Genomic DNA, 25,763 nt, shown 5'->3' with positions numbered 1-25,763 from the left:
ATGTTGAAATAATTTGTGCTTCTTTTCCTTCTCTCAAACCAAACTCAAATCATTATTTGTCAGAAAAGAAAAGGTTGTAAATTGATTTTAAATCCATTTATTGACAAAAAAAAAAAGTTTCAAAACTGTGCAAATAAAGAGCAAAATGTCACAAAAAAACATGACTTTTAACCAAAGTAAACTATAAATACAAAAAATGCCACTTTAGACTCATAAGATTTGTTATTTCAGATCAGAAATATGGCTAATTCACTTTTATTACAATTAAGGCAGTCAACTTTTTCTTAAATTAAATACAAATTATTAGTTATTTAAATATATAACTAATTATACAAGAACTTAAAAAAAAAATACAGGCCCAAAATGGCAGTGTCACAATAATTTAGAAAAGAAATCTTTCTGCCATTTTCACATTAGAACAAGGTCACAAAATGTAACCGAAACATTCACTCATGAAATACTATATGACATTTTATCAAATATAACTATTGAGTTTTTACACAATATGCTTTTAAAGAACCATAATCCTAAATGACTTACTTACATAGCCAGAACTAGGTCATCAACCATGAATCAAATGTTTGAAAGCAGTAAATACTGAGTTGTCAACAAGCTACTGTGAATATCAACTAATATGAAAACACTCTCACAATCACAGCTGTTCATGAACAGCAAGTAAAGCTGTCGTATAATCTCAGAATTTCCATTGGAATTTCCTGCTAGTGGAAAAATACAAAAATACTAACATGCAAAGTGCAGTAGGAGGCTGAAGGATTTGTCCTGGTTACTCCGACTAGGAAACTGAATGAATGGTATTCACCCAGTAGAACCAGCCAACTGGACACATAATGACTCGTGGCTTCACAAATATCTCACGGTAAACTAAATCAGGCATCGTGTTTTAAACTGAAGTTGTCTGGCAGACAACGGAGTAGTCCAAGTGTGTGTAAAAGTTATTCTTAATATGACAATGGAATGTTTGATTATCAGCTGTGCATCGTAACAAAAAAAGGGGGAAAGGCATCTTTGAAGTGTCTTAGAGAGAGAGAGGCAAAGGTGGCTCCTGAGAATGTAAAGGCATGCAGCAGAGGAGGCGCAGATAGCCGTCAGTAGTTTAGGATCTGCACATCGAACAGGTCACACACTCCCTCATTGTCGTCCAGGTTGAAGCTGTAGTCTATTCCTGCATGAGAAGAGAGGAGCGTCAACAACACAACATACTGTAAATCACCCAGAAGACAGAGACGGATAGAAAGACAACAAAGAGATTTTTTATGGAATTATTTGCTAGCAACAAACAAACAAACGGACCGTCAACCATTTCGGTCCAGACAAACTGTGTAATGATTGCCATTCACTTTGATACAGATATCTCTGGTGCTGTGAGGAGGTACTTCTGACTTTTCCTCTAGCGCAACCATCAGGTCAGAACTTTAATGCCAATATTTAGGCTCATGATCAAATACCTGCAAAACTAATGACATTCCCATCAACCTCAACTGAACTTTGTTTGGTGCTAATGTATCATGCTAACACACTGAACTAAGATGTTGAACCTGTTAAACATTACACCTGCTAAAGCATGTTACCATTGTCATGTCAGCATGTTAGCATCTCACAGAGCTGATGACATAGACTCTTAGTTTGGTTGATTATCTTTTTAAACATACTGTAATTCCAAATACTTGACACAATTTTTCATTCATAAAGTTAGTCAAGGTTTTCAGATGCTTACCGTCAGTCGACATTAATTCATCAATCAGGTCGACAGCTCCTACAAGAGAATTAAACACAACACGTTTACATTTCTCAGTAAATGGAACATTCACTGCAGAATATGAAACAATTCACAACCATCAAAGCTGGATAAAAGTAGTATATTTAAAATATTAGTATATTATTCAGCCATGTTCTCCCACCAGGCCAAGTCCTAAAACTTGGGATAAAAACTCAAAATAAAAGCAAGCTTAGATCTTAAAGCCTTTACAGAACCATAACTGAAACGAAAGTGAAGAAAACATGAAACAGTTGGATGTAATTATAAACCGTGTAGCTGTGCCTCACCCTCTCTGTCGTCCTTCATGTGGTCTCCAGCAGCATTGAGCTTCAACAGGCTGCTCATGTCCAGTACAGACTGGAACTCTGGGCCCGCCAGGTCCATCTGCTGCTGCTCCAGCACTGCTGCTGACTGACTGTGGCACTCTGCAGGGAGCATCGGAGGGGCAACAACAATACTTAGCTGAACAGTAAAGCCCCTGGTGGAAAATTGTGTCTTAAGGTAAAGAAATGCACCGACCAGCATCTCTAAACCTGGACAAGCCATCATGTAAACACGCACTATGTTTTCTTTGTCAACATCTTCAAAATTGTGTTGTACAACAGTACAGATTGGTTGGTGTTTTGGTAATTCATCATTTTCCTCAAGGTCTGACTGAGTTTCAATTTGAGAATAAGAGTCTGTTAGCATCTTAGCACATCCTGACTCATTCGTGTCTTAGAAACCCAGCTCTGGATAAAGAAGAGGTTTGTCTTTCACACAGACTGGAAGTTTATTTTATGTTTTGTGTGTTCCTGTGACATGATGTGGGGGCCGATGTAAATGCAGTCTGTCTGGGTTGTGGAAACAAGGCAATGCGTGGCGTTATAAGGGGACACACACACACACACACACACACACACACACACACACACACACACACACACACACACACACACACACACACACACACACACACACACACACACACACACACACACACACACACACACACACACACACTCTTTCTTTCTGGCCTGTCTGCTTTACATCATGATCGTGTTGCTTTCTTAACACTAGAGCTGCTGTGGAGGGTTTATAGAAATCATACTTGTTCCCGAGCCAGATCACTTTATACAGAAGAATTAGACAATTAGCTGGATGGAGGAAAAGTTTATGAAAGGAAGGGTTTTTAGATACTCTAAATTCCAAGAAGTGGAAGAATGTAAGGCTTTCGAAACACTGAGTTTACAAAGTTCAAACAACATTCTCATGTCTCGGTTTTAGTCGCCATATCTTCTGCTTTTGTATCCATCCAGTATTTTGTCTGATGGGGTCACTCAAATGAGTTAGTTGTGGATTTGCATGTTTTATCGCATGTCTTAATATTGACCATTTTCTACAACATAGGCTTTTAGACATTTGTTTTTTATGGTCCAGACAACCAAAGGCTGTGGTTTATTTTAACTGCACTATTAAATCAACTTCAACATTAAACTTACTTGAGATACTGTCGGTAAGCTATTATAACGCACACACAGTGTCAGTTACATTATGATCACATTGTATAACAGATGCAAGCAATGACTTTAAAAAACAAAAAAAAAAAAACTTTTCCTATTCTTGCGTGTCAGGACAAGATGACATCTGATATTTCTGAGTCAGCTGATAGAAAGCAACAATCAACCAGATTCACATGATTCATTTTTTAACGGAAGTGTTTCTCGCTGTTTGTCTTCAGGATTTGATTTCCTGACAACATATCTTAGCAATTTAATACTTTCAGTTCTTGGACATGGGAGCGTCTTTGAATGCAACATAGCGATTTGAAAAAGTGTCTCAGCCAATATTTGGAGAACCATCATTGTAAACTAAATGTTTTACTCTCAGTATAATGCAACACAGTTCAACAACAAGTAGATCATCCGATCTTTGAATGTCTAAGAGCAGAGTTAGACAAAAAAACAGGCGGCAGCATCTGACGTTGAGAACGCTGGGTATTTAAACAGTTTAAAATGAGTAATCGCTTTGCACACCTTGAATTAATTATCCTCCGTTTCCCCAAAGGTGCAGTCAGATTGAAACTAGCTTCCCACTCATTCCTATGTGGAACAAAGCAAGACACGCTTGCAGGGCTGTTATATTCAACTGCTGCATCAGTTGTCGCTAGGTGGCAATTGAGCCTATTGTTTGGGTGGGTGATATTACTGGTGGCATTTGGTAGACAAGTCTACACAGGTGGGACTTTCTCTACTTTAAGTGAAACATCAAGCAGTCAGCCAATATCACTGTGGACGTCCAACACCGTTCATATTACAATAAGTGACAAAACCAGAGGGAGGGACTAAAACCAACGTCTTTTGACTCACAGGGTGGAGGATGTTATTTCAAATAGATCATGACGGAGGGTTTGAGAGAGAAAAATGAAAACGCCCAAGTGTGACAGTGCTTTGGAATTATTGTTCAGATAGCTCCTCTGCATAGGTCACAGTTTATTCAACATGTAAGGGATCCAAATTTTGTCAGGCCTGTTTTTGATATTGTCAGACTGTAATGTGTGGACTGAAAAGGTGATAATCAACCAATATCTTATGTTTATAAGCCAGTAAAGCTGTGGCCTTTCTGTTGTTAAGCTTTTACTGCATGTAGAAAATATGACCCTGCACAAAATATAAAAATTTGAATGTAAAGCCAAGCTTTTGTCTGTCCAATTGTATTCACTGCAGCCTGAGAGAGGCCATTACAAGTCTGTAATAACTGCACATGGTGGTTTTCTAGTATACCTTAATAAGCATTAAAATCCTCAAAGCCCCTATACTTACCCATCTGCACATCGGGAGGGGTGGACGACGGAGTCAGCACTTCATCATGTTCTGGCAGCACCATCTGGTGGTCTGAGCAGAGGGAGTCCTGGCTGCAGTAGGAGGAGGTGGTGTTGTTGGAGGTGGAGTACACCGACGTGGACAAAGGGAACCTCTGCAGGCTGGCAGGGGTGCTCGGTGGAGTTGGCATTTGACAGATGTCGTCAGTGGGCGGCACAGAGAAGACCACGGGTATTGTGGAGTCTGAATCCCTGTTGATGAGCAGGACCTGGATGGGGGCCGAGTGGCTGCGTAGGTTCACCTGGTACTTGTTCTGTCCACTCTGGCCCTGAGGATCAGCAGTGGAGATAAGTTAAGCCTCATTACAGCAGGTTTTTTTTTTTTAATTTTTTTTTTTACACACACAATGGATCACAGGACTTGTTGTCCGTGAAATAGGTCGCTTGTAGTGACAAACCCACAAAAAAAGATAGGAGCAGAGCAGCTATTTGTTGGTTTTATAGTCACAACTTTACCATTTTGATTTATTGTCACTGCATGATTTTCAGTTGCAGCAGGCAGCGGTTTCCAGTGAAAAAAACCTCTAAAATCTCACAGCACATTACCTGCTCAGCACCAAAACAGCAGCCACACATAGTGTGCAACTAGCTTTTAAACATAGTGGAGCATGTAACAGCTACATTTCCCTCAAAGGTTAGAGACCAAAAACAGAGCAAATATTGTGAACACGTTCATTAGATTGCCTGAAACATGACTGCAGATGAATTCTGATGTTATGACGAATCTGCTAGAGATTTAAATGGGCAACCGTTTACTAACAAGTTTGCCCTGTCAACTGAAAAGGCGATGATATGTCAGTGATGCGTTGTGTTTTCACAGATAAGGAGAGTAGTTATTTAGACAAGGATGTTTATGAATGTAAGCTAAAGTGCAGCATCTCCAGAGTGTCTTACTGGAGTTTTTATGTTTAGCTCAGCATGTGCTTAACAGCTTATGTTTTCTTACAAAGTTTGAAAATTGTCTCCCTAATATATAATGACACTATTTTGAAAATACGTGCCAGCATGTACAGAACAAGCAGCCAAATGTGCAGAGAACCCAGTTCCTTGTTAGACTTCATATGTCACAAGAACATATTATGGCATTAGCCTGCTTTTAATACAGACTACATGTGGTTTACAATAGAACACAAGGAATACATATATATGGTGAATGTCTGTCTTTCTGGTGACTTAATGTTCACACAGTGCAGAACCAAATTATATGTACGCCAATCAATAAAGAAAGCTTGTAAGACGTGACCAACCGTTTCAGGTAGTGGTACCTCCAGCTGGGTCCCAGCAGGAGCCACTACAGCGAGAAGAGTGTCTCCGTTGAAGGCACTGCAGATGTCTTCATGTGTGACGAATTTATAAGTGGAGAGGTGTTAAGGAAACAGGAGCTAATTACTTTGGGGAGGAAAATGGAGACAATAAACTGGAAAAACAAGACTGTGAGAATTGTGCAAATCTGGATTAACCCGGCTGTGATTTCACAAGAGACGGACAATAGCAATTGTATTTATAATCCTCCCTTTATAGCATTTTCCTAATAATAAACAACATTTAAAGGATAAGTAGGTATTTTTTTTCCTCTGAAATTAATAAATGGGGCCTCAAGAGGACTAAAGTTACAAACTGTAGAAAGAAACAAACATGAAGCCTCAGTAGTAAATGTGTTCAGTGCCACAGTAAGTTGCTAAATAACCTTAAAATAGATATAAGCAACACATCCCCATGTAATACCGGATGGCATGAAAGGATATGTGCTGGTGATGGGATCGAGGTCAAAGTGTTTGATGTTCTCCTCCAGCCATACCTTCTGGATGTCCAGCTCTTTTTCTTGAGCCTCCAGGTCAGAAATGTGGGCCTTCAAAACCTTCAGCTGCTCCAGCACCTCCTCAGTTTGGCTGCCTGAGTTCTCTCCCCTGGACACGAGGAAGATTATACATCAGAGAGGCAAGCATGAGGTATGAGCACAAGTCGTATACTAGTCATGTTTTGCTCCATTTTGGCAGCTTAACCGGCAACTAAAAACGAGATTTGCCTGCTAAAATCGTCAAAATGTTTCATTTCATTTAAAAAATTCAATGCCTAAAGGGTAGGATGGGAGATCCTCTCACATGTTTCACACTGACGACAAGAGTTCGAAGTTATCGAAGGCATTGACTTATCAGTAAGAAAGCAAATATTTCACGGACTCTAAAATATGAAAATAGTTTTCTTCAAACCTCCACTGAATTATGTTCTTGTTTTTCTTCTCGATCAACCCGACTCCTTCCAGTACGTTGGTGATGTCATATATCCTCCTCTTCTGCTTCACTGCCAAGCTGTCTGCAGCCTGTTGATTCAGTCAGACATTCCCATATAAAGGGTGTTATTGAGTGGCAGCTTAATATGAACCGTGCTGACAGAAACATCACAGACACTTTAACAGGAAACCCAGAACTTCTGTGGGGAAAGAGACTCGAACAAAGCCAACAAATCAAGGATTTGGCAAATTAAGCTGCACAAACAGAAAATAAAACCCTTTGGCAGGAGAGGACAGTTACAATAGTAGAGGAGGAAGGAGGAGGAGGGAAAGGGTCTAAGAAGCCTGCTGTGTAAACATTACCCAGTTTTGGCGCGCAAGAAGGGTGGGAAAACTACTACTAGAGTGATGAAAATAAGGTAGAACTGTGGAAGACACTTGAGGGGACGGGCTTAAAAATGTTCATTCACTGTTTGTCTGCTATCAGCTACAAACTGACATAAGAAAACAATCATTTGAGAGAAGGAAGGAAGGAAACTTTCAGAGTAACATGGACTATATTGCAACTACTTTCATTATCGATTAATCTGTCTATCATCTTCTGATTATTTTAAGTCTATAAAACATCAGAAAACTGTGTCCATCCCTGCTTTTCCCAGTCCGAGGAGACATCTCCAAATGTGTCGTTTTGTCTGACCAACAATCCAAAACACAAAGATATTCTGTTTATATCATAAAACACATGAATGCAGCAAATCTGCAATAAATCTTGAACATTATGACAATATGAAAGCAGAAAAAAACCACACACAACTATATTTAATTTGTTTGGACATTCCTCCTAATCATTGCATTTTTCCCACATGTGAAATACTTCATAATTTTACCTCATCAGGGCCCTACAAACCAAAGATTAAAAGGATGCATCACTTTTTGGCTGCCCTGATAAATAACCCACAGATATGCAACTGGTGACACTGGGTCAGAGTAAGATTATAGTCTTGTTTTAAAGAAGAGATTGGGCTAACTCTACTTGGGCTATAAATGTAGTCCTGATTTCATTAATTAACATAGTATTAAATTGGACTTCCTCGTGATTTTAGGTTTGTTTCGTTAGTCTACTCTATACTGAAGGGGGGGAGGGGCTCACTTTAAATATAACTAACAGAACAAACTGGTTTATTACCGCTAACCATCTGACTGAAAACTGGTCGTTACGCTCTCCCTCTGTAAACAAGTAGTTTGTTGTTTTACTGCTTGTGAGTTGGTGTTCAACCCAGGAGGTAATGGCGGCTCGCTGGTCCACCTGTTAAACAAATCAATACACCTGACTGAGGTTTGTGACTGGCAGCCCTTTGTTGCCGAGGGGCCGCTAAAGAACACACATTAATAGATTAATTCCCCCAAAAAACAACGACACTGGGCCGCTTGCTCTCTACGTTTCACTGACCACTTTCAGATCAAGGACGCCATCCTTCGCTTCTTGAAGCAGACTGACAAACTTCATCGTGAGGAGCCCCAAACTTTTCTCGTGTCGACTCGGTGTCGAGCGGACAGTCTCCGTGGCCTCAAACTCCATCTTCTTCTTCTTTAAAACAGAGTCCTGCTGATAGTCAGCCAACGTGTTGAACTAACTTTAGAAATAACGAGCATTACACTCCAACATACCGTCTGTTGTCTCGACGGGACGACGGTACAACCTGCGGGGTTTTTAAATCAACGGACGTTACGTTAGGTTACAGTTGCCGTGGTAACACTGGTCCCGCTCGAGCCCCCCCCAGTGTTGCCCCTCCTCAACCTGAATTTGAGCCTCACCCCCTTCAACCGGACATTCAAACAATACTATTACTTCAACTTACTTAATACTTATTTGATTTACTGTCATTCTTTCGTTTTTAAAATCAGTTTTTTATTATTTTGGGAAATCATAGAAATCTGCTTAAGAGAGCTTTTATTAGATACATCGTGATATACAAAAATACAACAATAATTTAACATAAAACATATTTTTTTTTAAAACTGGTAAATGTATGAATTTAAAATAATTAATTATACTCCAGTGTTTAAATTCATACATTGAAATAGCTGCAAAATCATTTAATTTGTTAAAAGTCTTTTAGTACACTTGTGAGACGTTTCATCTTCTCTTCCATGATTCTCTTGTTGGTTTCTGTCTCCTCCAACAGCTGACGCATCTCCTCCTCCACTTCAAACACCTAAAGAAGACACACACATTAACAATAGTTAAATATAAGAACCTTTTTGAATCGTAAAGAACACTAGAAACAAATCACACTACTGTACAATATCAAACATTAAAGACTGTATTTAGTGTATTTACCACACACTGATTAATGCCTATCCACATTAGAGTTGAGGGCTAGACTTGGATTTTGTTCATATATGTCACATATGAACACACTAGCACAAAGCACCTGTTTTTGTCTGCCAACTTGGAAGAAAACGATCCTAGTGTGTACAGTTAGGTCCATAAATATTTGGACATTGACACAATTTTCATCATTTTGGCTCTGTACACCACCACAATGGATTTTGAATGAAACAATCAAGATGTGCTTTAAGTGCAGACTTTCAGCTTTAATTTGAGGGTATTTACATCCAAATCAGGTGAACGGTGTAGGAATTACAACACATTTTATATGTGGCCCCTCCTTTTTAAGGGACCAAAAGTAATTGGACAATTGGCTGCTCAGCTGTTCCATGGCCAGGTGTGTGTTATTCCCTCGTTATTTCATTGACAAGGAGCAGATAAAAGGTCTAGAGTTCATTTCAAGTGTAGTATTTGTGTTTGGAATCTGTTGCTGTCAACTCTCAATATGAAGTCCAAAGAGCTGTCACTATCAGTGAAGCAAGCTATCAATAGGCTGACAAATCGAAACAAACCTATCAGAGAGATAGCAAAAACATTAGGTGTGGCCAAATCAACTGTTTGGTACATTCTTAAAAAGAAAGAACGCACTGGTGAGCTCAGCAACACCAAAAGACCTGGAAGACCACGGAAAACAACTGTGGTGGATGACAGAAGAATTATTTCCCTGGTGAAGAAAAACCCCTTCACAACAGTTGGCCAGATCAAGAACACTCTCCAGGAGGTAGGCGTATCTGTGTCAAAGTCAACAATCAAGAGAAGACTTCACCAGAGTAAATACAGAGGGTTCACCACAAGATGTAAACCATTGGTGAGCCTCAAAAACAGGAAGACCAGATTAGAGTTTGCCAAAAAACATCTAAAAGAGCCTGTACAGTTCTGGAACAACATCATATGGACAGATGAGACAAAGATCAACTTGTACCAGAATGATGGGAAGAGAAGAGTATGGAGAAGGGAAGGAACTGCTCATGATCCAAAGCATACCACCTCATCAGTGAAGCATGGTGGAGGTAGTGTTATGGCGTGGGCATGTATGGCTGCCAATGGAACTGGTTCCCTTGTATTTATTGATGATGTGACTGCTGACAAAAGCAGTAGGATGAATTCTGAAGTGTTTCGGGCAATATTATCTGCTCATATTCAGCCAAATGCTTCAGAACTCATTGGACGGTGCTTCACAGTGCAGATGGACAATGACTCGAAACATACTGCGAAAGCAACCAAAGAGCTTTTTAAGGCAAAGAAGTGGAATGTTCTGCAATGGCCAAGTCAATCACCTGACCTGAATCCAATTGAGCATGCATTTCACTTGCTGAAGGGAAAATGCCCCAAGAACAAGCAGGAACTGAAGACAGTTGCAGTAGAGGCCTGCCAGATCATCACCGGGGATGAAATCCAGCGTCTGGTGATGTCTATGGGTTCCAGACTTCAGGCTGTCATTGACTGCAAAGGATTTGCAACCAAGTATTAAAAGTGACAATTACATTGATGATTATGTTAGTTTGTCCAATTACTTTTGGTCCCTTTAAAAAGGAGGGGCCACATATAAAATGTGTTGTAATTCCTACACCGTTCACCTGATTTGGATGTAAATACCCTCAAATTGAAGCTGAAAGTCTGCACTTAAAGCACATCTTGATTGTTTCATTTCAAATCCATTGTGGTGGTGTACAGAGCCAAAATGATGAAAATTGTGTCAATGTCCAAATATTTATGGACCTAACTGTATGTTTTACCTTCTGATTGGCTTGTTCAATCTGTTTCTGCTTCTCATTCGCCAGTCGAAGCAGCTCAGCTTGATGGGTAATCTGGCCAGACTCCAGCTGTCGACGAAATGCATCATCCACACAGTGCAACTTCTGTACTGCATCTCTGCAAGATAAACAAGAAATAAAACACAATGTTATAAAAGACACTTGGGTGTCACGCTAACTGCCCTGGTTCGATAACATTTTTAGGGTGGACGGCCCCAGAAGAGAACCACTGACATAAAAATAAACTAATAATGTATTTATCTTCTGCTTCTGTGTCAGGGGAACTAATACACCCTGATCAGGATTTGACCCCAGACTTCATAACTAATATGTTATTACAATTATGAATCTTCAAAGTTTTCTAGCCTTTAGGGTTTGTGAGAAGGATGGAGGAGCCATGGTGAGCCATGTTTAATGATAGTCTAAAAAAAAAAAAAAAAAAACCCATTATGTGGGCTATTAGAACTAAGACTTGATAACTACACATTGGCCCAAAATGTAACAGAACAGCAGATTTTTGCTCGGATGTGTTGTATCATACTTGTGCGCTTCCGTTGCTTTATCTCTTTCTTCCAGCAGCAAACGTTCCTTGGAATCAAAGTTTTCCTTCATGCGCTTCACCTGGTTCTCCAGCCGAGTCAGCAGGTCTGCCTTCACCTGCCACTTCTTACTGGAATCACTGGTAGAGAAAATAGATATGGAGTAATAGAAAAAAAGAAACTCAACTTGATGATGGATTAGAAACAGATCTGATCAGGAAGACGTTAGGGGGAGCTGGTTCAGGTCATGAGCCATAGTGGTTTTTACTTTAAACAGTACAACATCAGTTATTCCTATTAAATAATACTTCCAAATTACTTTCTTTCTGGTATATCTATGTTTGTGGATACTAAATATCTAGTATGTCTGTGTGTGTGCTTGTGATGGGATGCTTGCCTGTAAACTCTTTTGATCTCCTCAAGCTCCGCCTCCTTGTCCTCCAGCTGCTGTTTCAGCTCCTCCTTGCGCAGGCTTATATGCTCCAGCCGTTCCCTCAGCTCAGCCTGCTGAGCCGCTTCCTCCTCCAGCTGCTGCTGGAACCTCTTCTGGGCCTTGACCGCCTCCTCACTCAGCCTACGGATCTGATCATCGCGCTGCTGCAGGGTCTAGACAGCAGGAAGACGGAGGGGGAAGACAAACGGCTTCAGTGTGTTCCAAGATAAAAATAGAAGGCATGTCGATAGAAATATATAAACACACATAAACCAGTCACATAATAATGTTCATGTTAAAATGCACAAATACAAATGTTGAAGTAGAAATAGGTTCTTGTATGATTTATGACATACTGATTTCAATAATCAAATGATGTTTTGGTACATTTTGAACAAGCGCCTTCATCATTTCAAGTGTTAAATAGTTAAAGTAAAGATACATTTTATTTCCCGCTACCTCTTTGAGTCTGCGGATGGTCTCTGTCTGGTCATCAATGATTTTGGTTTTGATTTTTAGGGCATCGTTGTCCCTCTCGCTCTGTTTCTTTTGAGTCTCCAGCTCAGCGCTCAGCACCTCTATCCTCGCCTCCAGGCGACCACGATCCTGAGCCAAGGACGCTCCTTGTAAAGAGAAGTACATGAAATTGTAAATTGGATCTCGTCTCTCATGATAGCACTTTAATGCCAAACATTACCTCTTTAATGTCTATTAGTCTTTTGTCTATTTTTATCTACTTGATTTCTTTTTCCTTTTCTTTATTTTCCTTGTTTTTGTGCAGTTTAACACCTTATACAAAGTATTTTGTGTTTATTTTTCTTTGGAAGGTCTACGGTCTACTGAGTGTGTTTCTCACAAATAACCACTAGATGACAGGCTTTACTTGTTACGGATGAAATAAAACATTAGCACATACAGTATTAAGCCAAACAGCCAATGTCTCCTTCAGGCTGACTCTAAAGTGAGTGACTCACTCTGCTGGCCAATATAAAAGAGCTGGACTCAAGAGAAAACCTGTACTAGTGTCCGGTGAGCAACTAAAACTAGTTGTCAAAGTGTTCCATGCACTAAAAGGCTCATTCTAAGTGGGGAACATGTGTCTCCTGGTCGCCTCCCACCTTGTTGAGCGAGCTCCTGGCCCCAGATCCTCCTCTCTGCCCTGAGGCCATCAATCACCGACTCCTGAGCTGTCAGCTGAGACAACAGTCGAGCCTTGTCCTTCTTGAGCAACTCGAGCTGCAGACCGAGACGCCGGTCCTGCCCCACCTCTGTTTCCAAGGAATGCAGACGGTTCTGGCAGAGGGACAGAAAACAGACAGACAGACAGAGAGACAGAGACATAGAGAGAGAGAGAGACAGAGAGTATTAATGATCAACAGCCATCTGTCAAGGCTGACAGATGGAAAGGCAGCTGGACCTTTCAGCATTCATGAGGTCTTAAAAGTCTCCTGAAGGCTCAGGCTGAACAATAAGACTGATGCCCAGAACTGCTTATCTCCATTGTATGTTGTATACAGTGTTGGACAGTAGAGGTGCTACATGTAGTGGCGTTACTATTTGAATAACATTTCTCAACAAAGTGGTGCGAGTGTCGCCGTTTTCTGAATTAAATCGATTTAATTCCCCCCCCCCCCGAGCATTTCTGAAAGCTCAAGCACGGCAGAGTTTTCTCCTGCGGTCTCAAATAAAGCTGCTAGGGGATCAGTATGTGTATGTATAGCTGACAGCAGGGGTGGACTGGGACAAATAAACAGCGATGATGACATTGCGTACCAATCCTTGATACTGATGCCTACAACGTCTCTGCTGCAGGAAATACAGACAAGCAAGCTTGTGTTTACTTCATGAAAAGGTGGCAGAGGGTGAGAACAGGGAGGAATTGATACAGAGGGAGTTGCACATTCACCGTTTAATTATATTAATATGCTACAGACAAAGTAGTACCTGTATATAAGTACAAGGCAGCTGTATATTCTATTGTAGTAAGGTGCATGATTGTACATTCAATGTAAAGAGCAAAAATAGCTTTGATGTAGTTAAACTATTTTTGCCATGTTGCTGCAGCTTAGCTTGCAAAATTTCTAGAGGAAGTAGTTTCAGTGTAGTGAAGCTTCATTTAATGCAGTTACTGGTAGCTTAGCTCACTATATTTTACAAGCAGCTCACCCAACACTGCTGATATATAATGTGATTTTTCCCTCCTGATTAGAGAATTTATTCTAAATAAGTCAGTCAGATCTCACTCTTTTACTTTAATGCTGTACCTTTAGATCAGTGACAGCATCTCTCTTGGCTTTGATAAGATCAGTGATGCGTGTCTTCTGTTCTTTGACCATGGCGGTGAGCTCCTGCACCAGGGAACCCGATTTCTTCTCCCTCTGCTGGGTCTGGGCGAGGCTTGCCTTGAGCCCCAACAGCTCTGCAGTCATCTGATCACAAGCCTCCTTCACCTGCAGAAGCAGAGCGAGGACGTGGAATCGAACGAGAGTTGAACAGAGTGAAGCACTTTGATTGGACCATTACCTGACTTGACAATGTGATCAATCAATGTCACATTCTGACATACATACATACATTCTGAGGTATGTATCTAAAGAAAGCTATTTTTTAAAAAGGTTTCCATTACCCAGCGTTCGACTCACAATCTGCATCTTATTCAGACTTTTCTGAAAGGTCAAAGGTTGAAGCCTTTCAGTAGAAAATTGCGTGAGTAGCAGCAATTAAGAGAGGATTACATTTTGTGCCGAATTAATTAATTAATTCTGTAACCATAAAGAGAAGATTGATTCAAATCCAATCCTTTTGTATAACGTTCTTTCTGTGTCAATTACAGCCTACTTGTCCAGAGTCAGACGACCCTAATTCAATCTCAGCTTTCACATTAACAGTAAATCTATCTAGATTGGGGTCAATTCCAGGTCAATCATTTCACTTTTTACCGGACACAGTAATATTTCATCACCTTAACTGTACAGAGAATGTAGAGTCAAATTTAAGACAACACTTCAGTGATTACAGGCCACCTGTATGGCATGACTCCATCTCTAATCAGACCTCAGAGAAGCGAGCAGCCTCGATGGTTAGCGCCATGCGGAACTCGTCTTCCAGAGCAGCGTACTGTTTCCTGCCCTCTGCCAGTTTCTCCTGCAGCTCCGCCTCCTTGTGGCCGTGTCTCTGTTCCACTGACGCAACTTCTTTCGCCACAGCCTCTCTGAAATCTGCCCCGCCAGGCTGCAACCGCAAATCCAGCTGTTTTCTGTGAAACAATACAAAACAAGCATGGTACACTGAGCTGTTCTGAAGGCTGCTGAGGCCTTAACACACATAGGATGGCATGCAAATGGAGATATGTGGGTCATAACATGAAATTCCAACTGTATATTTAAAATAAATTAAAAAAAGATTCAAAATAAATCCAGTAAGTTGAGGACTCAAATTTAAACATTTTGCAGTAGAGTATAAATGATAAATGTGTCTGACGGGCTGCCACGTGGCATGAGATCAATATCCACGAGTAAATATTTAAAGGTCATTATTTTATCTTTAATTTAGATCCAGTAGATGAAGTCATTTTGCTACAAATAGAAAGTAGTTATCAATATTAAATATAAACTTAGTTTTTCAAATCTTAGAGGATAGGTTCAGTAGTCTGTATTATAACAATAGTCCTCCTGTTCGTACCTCTATCATTAAAAGATCTCCCCTAAAGCAATGTAAGTGATTTGGGACAAAATCAAGTTTTGTAAAAATTGTATTAAAAAGTTTCTATGCGACTAATATGAGACTGCAGCAGACTGAGCTAATCAGACAGCCTTTTTGATAGGAAATTCCCTCTTTGCACTACCTGGCCAGTGTTTTTTTGTTGCAGTGGAGGGAGAGCAACAGAAAGAAGGAATTTCATACCCACACCCCTACCAGTGATCCAGAATAAAACCCTGCAGGTGTACCTGTGCTCTTGTTCCCTGGATGCCAGCAGTTCATGCAGCTGCTGCATTTTGTCTTTGTACTGACGCACCGAGGCTCTCTGGATGTCCGACTCTCTCTTCAGAGCCGCTGCCTTGTTCTCCAGCTCCTGGTGCCGCTTCATCTGAGGAAGGTCGGCACATGTTTTAAACCATGTTTTATTAGATAGTGTCAGAGCTGAATGCACTCTCTCTGCTGAACGCTTTCATCTGGCTGCATACATTCCCTCTGCAGGAGAGATCACTGAACTACTACGTTGGTTTAATTAAAAATAATAGTGACATTGGGAGTTAACATGCTCAGTTGTAGGTAACAGAAACAGCATGACATTTTCATATGTGTATGACTCTAAATAGCTCTGATTTCCTGACTGAATGAACACTATCTGTATCACAACGGTGATACAAGAGTTCTAGGGTATAATAAGCCAACTACTGTACCTCCTCAGCCTGCTGGCGAGCCCTGAGTGCCTCTCCATGGGAGATGCTTTCCTCCAGTATGCGCAGTGCAGTCTTGTGTTGTTCTTCACTGCTGCGGGCCTGTTCCAGCTGCTGGGTTAGGGACCGACACCTCCCCTCCAGCTCCTCAACACGAGTCTGCAGTTCAGAGCGACCCGATCGCTCCTTTAGCAACAATTCTTTCAGTCTGTGTGGGTAGAACGCATGATAAGAGCAGCAGGAGTAATACCCTGAATGACAGAACATACATGGAGAATTCAGGAAACACACTGTACAACCTATAAAAACTGTACGACCACCTATAGTTGCCCCTCTTTAATTAGCCCTGGTGAGTCATTTCACTGTAAGCCTGATGAGTGAGGGAGTCAACAGTCGCTGCCGTGTTCAGTGTCATTACACAGTGACAGTTAAGATTGATTCATGTAATGCAGCCGACATATGCCCGTCACCAAGCTGCTAATTACAACCATAATGCAGATTTATCTCAGCAGGTTTGATGCTTATAATACTTACTCCTGGCTCTGTGTGTGCAGTGTCAAACGGTCTCACATATAGGAGTACAGGTTTGGGTGCGTAGGTTAATGATGTTTATACTAATAGCTTTAACATCGAAGGCAACTGCAGGCCTACTTTAGGGTTTTGTAGTAATGGAGCCAAAATGTGTGCTTGATTTTCTGAGAGGCTACAGGACAAAGATAGTGAGGATTTTTAATGGTGGGATGGATACTCATTGTTCAAGAATGAGACAGGCAGCGCGCCCTGATCTCAGGAGAGCCAATACAAAAGATGAAAAGTGCTGAAATGGATGAAAATCCATTATGCAGTTGACAACTAAAATCCACAGAGACAAGTCCAATTATCCCTTTTACTCATGATATCTGCTTTAGAGCTGCTGCACAGATTCATGTGGCAGTTTGTGTGCATCCAGCCGGTTTTCCTCTTACCTGTCGGTGGTGTGCAGGGCCATGCTCTGTAGGTCTTTCTCCTCGCTGACCTTTGTCTGCAGGCACTTTCGATCCTCTGTTAGTTTCCTCACAGCTTGCTCAGCCTTCCAACGCCTCTCCCTTTCCTGGTCACGCTCTTCCACAATAGCCTAGCACATGCACAAATGCTGAATAAGGCATGAATAATATAACATTGACTGTTTCAAAGGGTTCAAGTATCAGTAAATTCCTGTAATTCCACCGATTTTACACATCAAAGTCTGTTTACAGGTCTTAGGGTGTACCACTGCACGTGTTTAAAACATTGAGCCGAGTGAAATCAGATAAATTGCCTAACGTGATCTAACTTAAAAAAATGGGAGTTGTGGAGTTAGAAAGAGGAGAGTTTATCAGACCTCTGTAGACCGCTCAGCATCTCTGCATGAGGCTAGCAACTCAAGGCTACATTAGCCGCTACTACCATAACACACCCAAATTATTCGCAGTCGAGTTGCATTGTGGGTAATGTAGGCAACATCATAAAAAGAAAAGCTGATCATTTCTTTCTAAATAACATTGTCTAACATGAGTCTGACAATGTCACAGCAGTATGTATAGGTGTGTATGTTTATGATTGGTGGTTGGGCAGGGGATGTACGTAACTGAATATGTATTCATGTCCTATTTTATTTTCTTCATATTTGTTGTGTGTGAAGCACAGTGAGCTAATATTGTATGAGATGTACTATACAAATACATTTGACTTGACTGGGACGTAGTTTAAGTCTGTTTTTTAAGGTTATTGACTAGAGTTTCTCAGAATGAGCAAAAAGTCTAATGGAAAATGTTGATGTTGTTTGTTATTGTCTTCGTTTTATGGGTATCTATTATTCTGTTCCTGTATGTGCATGTTGTTTTGTGTAAAATAAAAATAAAGTATGCTTTAACAGAGATACGAGTACAAACACCTGGAGGATGTCTATGCTCCTCTTGTAGAAAGACATATTACATTACATTCAAGCTGTTCCATCCATGTCGTACCCTGTAGGTTTCCTCCTCCTCAGTGGACTTGGTTTTCATGTGGCCTGAGGCCTCAGCAGCTCTCACAGGTCCTCTCCTCATCAGCCCCGCTGAGGCTGTACCCCCTAGGCTGCCAGCCGGCCTCCTGTGCCCCTCAGCAGACTTTGAAGTCCTCTGTTTATGATTCTCCTGATCACTGCACATAAAACAAATCACAAGTATTGAACAAGCTGTAAAATTGATATACAACAGCCCTCAAGCTTAAGTCTGGTTCAATAAAGGTCAAAGCAGACAACTTGCTCACTATTATAGGTAAGCAAAGTTTGAACAACTTTGAATTGAATTTGGAGCTAATATTTCAAAATCACCTTGCTTCTGATGAGGACAGTTGGGAGCTTACTTAAGTTAAATTACTAAATCGTGAACACGTCATCAGTGGCTGATGAAGTAAGATGAGGGGGTAGACCACTGAAGCACGATCGTTAATCATGGGACTCAGATGGAAGTTCGCTCAGAGAAGAAAACGTATCGCTGCCTTCCAGCTGAGACATAAAAGGGTTTCCTTTATCTTCAAGATACCTGATATTATGTTGATGCGTGCTGTTCAAAATGGAAATTCTCATTGCTGTATATTGTGTTTGATTATCATGAATGCAGGCGTTGTCAATTACACCATCATAAATACCTGTGTGTCAGCGAAGTGTGTATGGTTATCGTTACTCACAGGTACACTCCTTGAGTCCAATAGAGCTTAAATGTCTTCACACGGTTGAGTTTAAAACATTAACAGAGAGTTTTGATGAATTTTAGGCTTCGTGTGGGTGGCATTTAGCTACTATAACAAAATCAGGGAAAACACACGTTAATATGACGGCAAAACAAATTATTCTCATTACAAAGTCGTTAACCTGAAACATCTTCTTTGTGCAGAGATATTTAGGTGTAAAATCACCTGTCTGATCTCCGGCCCTTGATCTTCTTGGGGGTCGTCCTCGATGATATGCTGTTACGATGTTTGGGGATCCTGGTGCGCCTCTTGTTTTCCTTCCCGCTGTCACAGTCACTCTCTGACGTGCGGTCGGTGTCCCTCTTGGCTTTCCGTACCGTTGCCACAGAATGAGTAGGGCTACTGGATTTGTCATCGACAGGGGCCTGGTTAAAAATCGCAGAAATACTCAAAATATGTGACAACTACCTGTTTGGATAAATACAAACTAAATTATAAATAAACATAGGATATATTTGATAGACATAGCAGCATCATGAATAGTAACACTTAGAAAAAACAACTTGTGAATCCAATTCAAACATAAAAACTTCACACTAAAAGGTAAAGGAAATATAACTGTGGTATCAAAGCTGGGCTGCTGCCTGGAAACCATGACTTCTTAATCTAGAACTGACAAATTAGGCAGATCCCAAAGGCATCTTTAGGGAAAAAGCCTGAAATACTCCAGTTTCTAATATCATATGTGATTTATAACCTATTTTGTAAAAGAGGACCATTACCTATACAAGCTAACTACTGCTGTTTTTTTAATCTAAATATAATCCATCAATGACTTTTTTTCACCCACTCTCACCTGCTGTATACCTCACACAAATACTTCTTAATCATTGACTTAATGGCTTTCAGCAGTGTTAAATAAGCACCTTCTGGATGAGCTGGGACATCTGGTGCTCCAGTTTCCTGATGCGTTGTTCATTAACTGGGTCTGCTGGATTGGCCATAGCGGAGCGAACCTGTACAACCGGATCTGTGATCGCTTCGGAGGCAATCCGCTGACGAAACTGGGTCAGCACCTCATCAATGCGGGGTGTGGTGAGAGTGACATCTTCTCGAACCTGCATAGAAACTGAAACTTAAATGTGCTTTCAGGAGCAATGAATGTAAAATGTTACTTTCAATAAGCAACTTATTGGTAAGAGATCAGATTCCCTAACTTCTTGGTATAAATCCACTAAATTACACAATATTCCAGCCATTCAGTGACTACTGGGAATCTGCTATTTACAAGCACTACTTTGGTTATATGATGCCACAGTGGCTCAATGATCAGCACCATCACTTCACATCAAGGTGTCCTAGTTAAAGAAGTCTCCCAAACACTTTCAGTATACAATACTGACTTTTTTTCTGTTAACATTTTGGGAAAGTCTCGGCAGTGGAAGATCATTTCATGCATGTGTATATGAATTTTCAAAAATTCTGTCCGTTTTTTTGTGCTACATATAAATGTTGTAAATTAATGGTGTGTGTTCTTCTGGGACTATGTGTTGCCATTTCTATGCTGCCATGTTGGCCAGGTGTGTGTTTCAAAATTCTTCCTGGTTAAATAAATTTAACTTGAATAATGTAATTATAATGAAATATAAGCGTATAAATATAAGGCTACTAATGGTGGTATGGCATCACAACTTACCGCTTCATTGTGACTAGTATCCGAGGACAGCAGGAGGTCCACATAGTCCTCCAGACCGGGGATATCACAGGGACTCCCTAGACCTAGATGGGATGATGGATTTCCCAGCCGGTCCAGACCATCCAGAGCAGAGATCTGTGGCAACGACTGAATAACAATCTCTCTGTAACCTGCAGCAAGACAGACACACATACATTAAAAAACCTGATGAGGCAAGAGCTGCAAGATGAACTCCATTATATATATTTGTCACATTAGTGCTTTATGGCTTGGCTAAAGCATCAGGTGTTAGGGTGGTTATGTTGCACAACATCAAATAATCTATATCTTAATGATTAACTTCTCCTCTGTGTGTACTGTCCTCACATGCACTATTGATGCAGCTCACCCAATGAGAACTGACCACTATACGTGTAACTTCAAATATTGACAGCAAAGGTTGTAAGAATAATTAAAGTGTGTCCTCATGGATTTAAATACCTGCTCTCAACAGCTACTGCTGTGAATTAATCATGAACTGGGAGATATGGATAATGGCTGCACAGCATAACTTAAAAGTAAAACACTGCAAAGATTTTACATTCATATGAATTCAGTCAATACAATTATGAAAAGAAACTGACATAGGATGTATAAAGAGATAAATATACCAGTCATTACTATTTGTAGCTGTCAACTACCACTGATTTTCATTATTGACAGTATAAGGAGAGTTAGGAGTCAGTTATTCTGCAAAATCTAACAATTATCTTCTGGATTAGTGAGAGATGCATCAAAGACGAGCGAGCGAGCGAGGGAGAGAGAGAGAAGAAAAAAAGTCAGCCGTTTATAGCACATAAATCTGACCTATAAACTCAGTTGGCAGTTTAATCGTTACACCTTAATAAATTCTACCTTTATGATGATTATATCGTTCAAACTGTTTTAAAGAATTTTGGTTCTGGTGTCTGTGGTGCTGCTGAATTGAGAGGTGTTTCTATTATTTAGTCTACCCTCTTTAACAGAAATGTGGTGAACAAAGTTGGAAAATATAAAGCCTCCAAAAGGACCATAAAGTTGAATAAGTATGTGTTCAACAATAACTGAGCATTATTTGGTAAGGTTATATGCAGGGCTGTCAATCTTATGCCAATATATTACATTGGAGTTGCAGCTGCTTTTGTACAGAGGAACTTACAATAAGCATATTCAGGGATAGACGTCTTCAAAAATTGGAAATACATCCCTCCAAACAAACAACTACAACCTTGTTGCATGCTTTTTTTTGTGAGTAAAATATAAAAAAAATCGAAAGGTTGACTTTTTGTTTGAGGATCCAAAAAGACAAATTCTGTCAAATTTTGAATAAATTAATCAAATGTATAACCCATAACTGATATTTTGTATGACTCCACTTTCATGCTCTTTTCCCATTCTTGATGGAATTAACAGAAATGTAAGCTTGCTTGGTTCTAATGTATATATTTTTGGATTTAATAGTGTGGGATGAGCATGTGTAAGAAAGGAAAATAAGAAAATTACTGACAAATTGAAGTAGAAGTACACATAGGTATGTAGGCTGTACATGAGGATGGGCATATATGGATATATATACTCCTGGAAGTTATCTACAGGTAACATTACAGTAATATTACAGTCCAACCACTGGTTACATCTTACCTGGTGACCTACACACAGTGTTGTCTCTGCCATCCTGGCTCAAAGTGAGCTCTCTTAAACTTTGCAATCCAAGCAGGCACTGCAAGAGGTGATCGATGTTGTCCAGATCGTTGCTATGAAGACTGAGGTGCATCAGCTTGTATTCGGTGCCATGAAGATACAACAAGCCTAAAAAAAGACATCAGGAATCAACAGTATTGACACGTCAGTCACTTGTTCATGTTTATATTTGAGCGTAGAGAAATGATGACACAAGAATGGTCAGTCAGTGTTCAACTCACCAGTGAGGTTGTTTATCTGATTGTAGGACAAGTTTAGTCTTGTTAAGTTCACAAGGCCATTCAGTCCTGAGGTAAAGGGAGGGGACATTAACAACTGAGTGATTTCACAGCTCAAAGAGTCTGTAATGAAGAATTATTACTTGGAGAACACCCACAAAGCTGAAACATTTATCGTCAGAGTTAAACGGTGACAAAAGACCTCACCTTCAACCTTGGTGATTAAGTTACAGGATAAATTTAAAGTCCTCAAGAAAGTGAGGGAATTTAGACCCTCAATCTTAGAAATGCAATTGGAGGAAAGGTCCAAGTGCCGTAGGTGCCAAGCGGAGGTCAGGCCCTCGATCCCGGGGATGTGATTGCAGTGCAGATTGAGTGATGTTACAGTGGGACTCAGGGGGACGTCCAGCAAACTAGACAGAAAGCAACAAGGTGAAACGACAGATTCACCATGGAAGGAAAAAAAAGGTAAGTTTTGTTCCCAGACCTATTTAAAAAGTGTAAAAAAATCAAGGTAACATCAACAAAAGACATTCAGTATATCTTATAAATAATCCAGTAAAGCATCCTATTGTCACATTTAACAAGAAAAGAAGCTAGTAAATAGCTTGCATTTTTGTTTGATTTAATGTCTGATATGATGACCAATTACCAAAATTGTTGCTAATTAACCTTCTGTCGATTGCCTAACGTTAATTGTTTCAGTTCTAAAACGTTGTGGCAATAGTTCCCAAAATCTTGAGATTGTGAGCCTCTAAGATGAAGAAAAATCTACTTCCCTCTTACCGGTTGTGAACTTAATGTGGACATGAACTGTGTGAATGTCAAGTATTTTAAGTAAATGCTGCGGATACTACTTCTGCACTTTTACTAATGGATTGAAGGCAACTTTAAGGAATTCAACGTTTCATACAACTCGGGGCACACGTGTTCAGTAAATAAAATAAACAAAAACAATGACGTTACCTTGTTATATTCTTGTCAATAAGACTCAGCTCCTTCTCTCCCATAACGACGTCATGCAGCCAGTTAATTACACGTTTGTAATGTAGACTGTGTAACCGTTAAGGCTAAGTTAACCTAGCATCCTAGCAAAAGTTTACTAGCGACCTAGCTCAGGAGGTTAACATTTACAAAGCACAGTTACGGAAGCTGAAACAGCCAACAAGCGCTGTGTCGTGTTTTCTAGCTGCCAAAGCAGGATTCGTACGTTCGTTAAAAAGTTTGTTTTTATTGTTTTGAGCCTCTTTTACTGTCAGATAATTGAAATAACCGCTTTTAGCATTGTACTTCCTGTTTATATGACGTAGTCAACGGTAACATCCGGGACATCTGTGTTCAGAGGCGTCATATCCAGTGAAGGAAGAATAACTCAGATAAGTACTAATACCACAGTGTAGAAACATACTCTGTTGCAAGTAAAAGTCCCGCAATCAAAACTATATTTAGCTAAAAGTACACAAAAGTATTAGCATCAAAATATACTCAAAGTAGGCCTACTAGAAGTAAAAGTACTCATTATGCAGAATGGCTCATTTCATAATCATATATTGACCTATATGACTGGATTATAGTGATGCGTCTAGTTAGCCTCCTTTACATACCGCTGGGTAGCTTAATCTATAATAATATATCATAGTTTATTTGATGATGATATTTTTTAATAATAATCTATATCTGTGAAATAAATAGTATCTAATTTAAAAAACAAATGCAGTTTTGTAAAAAGTACAATGTTTTACTCTGAGATGTAGTGGAGTAGAAATAAAGTAACAAAACATAGTAAATTGTCCTACTTGTTACTTCCCACCACTGGGTGTACCCTGTGGACAGTGTACAAACAACACTGTGAATAATTTGTATGTGTAGCATAGCTTAGTTACTCAGTTATATGTTTTTATACAGTTTTTTTACAGAGGTTATACCACCTGGAAGAAGTCATCCAGCTTATGATTTTCGACCCATTAATAAGAATGCCAGAAATTGTATTTAGAAGTTGCTCAAGACAGATGCGAAAGGATAAGTGGAATGATCAAAATCAGATCACCAGAGGCTGAGATATCCTGATTTTTAGTAACTAGTGTGAGACAAGCTCCAATAATGCCAAAATGTCCCATAATGCAACACAAGTTTTCACAAAAGCGTGTAGTAATCCTCATCATGAGTAAATTGATCTTCATATAAAATCAGTAGCGTGTTTGTTTTCATACTAATTTAATGTAACATTGTAATAAAGGCTGTTTTGGAGGCTGTTCTTTAGTTGTCATGGAATTGCTAACTGTCTAATTTCTATTTTTTCTCTATGCACATTACAAAAAGTAATTTTCCTTTACGTTTGCTTAAACATTGAGCTTCAAAGTTCCTTTTTCAATTAGGAAACAGCAGGAAACTGGCTGTTCTGGAGCTTTCAATCATATCACATGATCTTCTGAAGCAGATGAAGAAGCTACTAAATAAACCGTGAGATGATAAAAAACTTACAACATACAATAAGCATGTTTTATCAAATATGTGACTACATTCCTGGAGGAGTAAATACACAAACATTAACTCTCCGTTATGTAAACCATATACATTTTGAGTTTTACAGCATTAATAATTATTATAAAATTTGGTAATTTCAGCCCCATGTTGTTAATCACTCACACATCATAACTATGTTTTTGTGTCTGCTCCCTTCACTCCCTGTGTTTAACTGACATTGTTTCTTTGTGTTTACTCATCTTGAAAAAAAATAAAGGACATATGGTTTTGCTTCCACTTTTTCACATCTTCATTCTTGATTCTTTTTAAGCACCAGCTGCTTCCCTCAGAATTTCATCCTGGCAGCAATTGCACATTCAAAAGTCGGGCAAATACAGAGATGAAAAACACAATATTTTATGCCTTTTTAAACGCTTGAAAGTGTCAGGCACACAAAGAAATATGTGACAAATTGTATCCAGTGAATGGTGTGAAGGGAAAAGTAATTTGAGTCAAAGTGAAATAATCAACTTTGACTACCAAGAACAAAGAGTTAGAAGGACTTTAGCTAATGACGGAAGACTTTGCCAT

The 25,763-nt window shown here is 39.8% G+C and overlaps 2 protein-coding genes across 2 annotated transcripts; both read right to left on the bottom strand.

The window, feature by feature from the left end:
- Positions 1–81: 81 nt before the first annotated feature.
- On the bottom strand, positions 82–8,621 carry e2f5 (E2F transcription factor 5). The gene is made up of 9 exons (XM_068701978.1): positions 8,536–8,621; positions 8,318–8,455; positions 6,848–6,957; positions 6,386–6,544; positions 5,885–5,996; positions 4,579–4,906; positions 2,065–2,202; positions 1,736–1,774; positions 82–1,183 (listed from the first exon to the last, which is right to left on the bottom strand). Exons 2-9 carry the CDS (start codon positions 8,444–8,446, stop codon positions 1,107–1,109), a joined length of 1,092 nt encoding a protein of 363 aa, XP_068558079.1. The 5' UTR covers positions 8,447–8,455; positions 8,536–8,621; the 3' UTR covers positions 82–1,106.
- A 180-nt stretch (positions 8,622–8,801) lies between these two features.
- On the bottom strand, positions 8,802–23,990 carry lrrcc1 (leucine rich repeat and coiled-coil centrosomal protein 1). Its single transcript, XM_068701698.1, has 19 exons — positions 23,676–23,990; positions 22,917–23,122; positions 22,713–22,778; positions 22,432–22,599; positions 20,773–20,942; positions 20,003–20,194; positions 19,302–19,501; positions 18,371–18,545; positions 17,351–17,499; positions 16,389–16,593; positions 15,933–16,072; positions 15,040–15,241; positions 14,250–14,435; positions 13,104–13,278; positions 12,445–12,608; positions 11,950–12,158; positions 11,555–11,692; positions 10,996–11,131; positions 8,802–9,083 (listed from the first exon to the last, which is right to left on the bottom strand). The coding sequence occupies exons 1-19, from the start codon at positions 23,717–23,719 to the stop codon at positions 8,973–8,975; spliced, it is 3,036 nt and encodes a 1,011-aa protein (XP_068557799.1). The 5' UTR covers positions 23,720–23,990; the 3' UTR covers positions 8,802–8,972.
- Positions 23,991–25,763: the final 1,773 nt, after the last annotated feature.

The sequence above is a fragment of the Cebidichthys violaceus genome, unplaced genomic scaffold (genome assembly GCF_023349555.1).
Source record: "Cebidichthys violaceus isolate CVI_PGR_0920_01 unplaced genomic scaffold, fCebVio1.0.p SCAF_8, whole genome shotgun sequence".
NCBI lineage: Eukaryota > Metazoa > Chordata > Actinopteri > Perciformes > Stichaeidae > Cebidichthys > Cebidichthys violaceus.
Note: the sequence above shows the minus strand (reverse complement) of the source record. Positions and strands in the feature narration are given on the sequence as shown.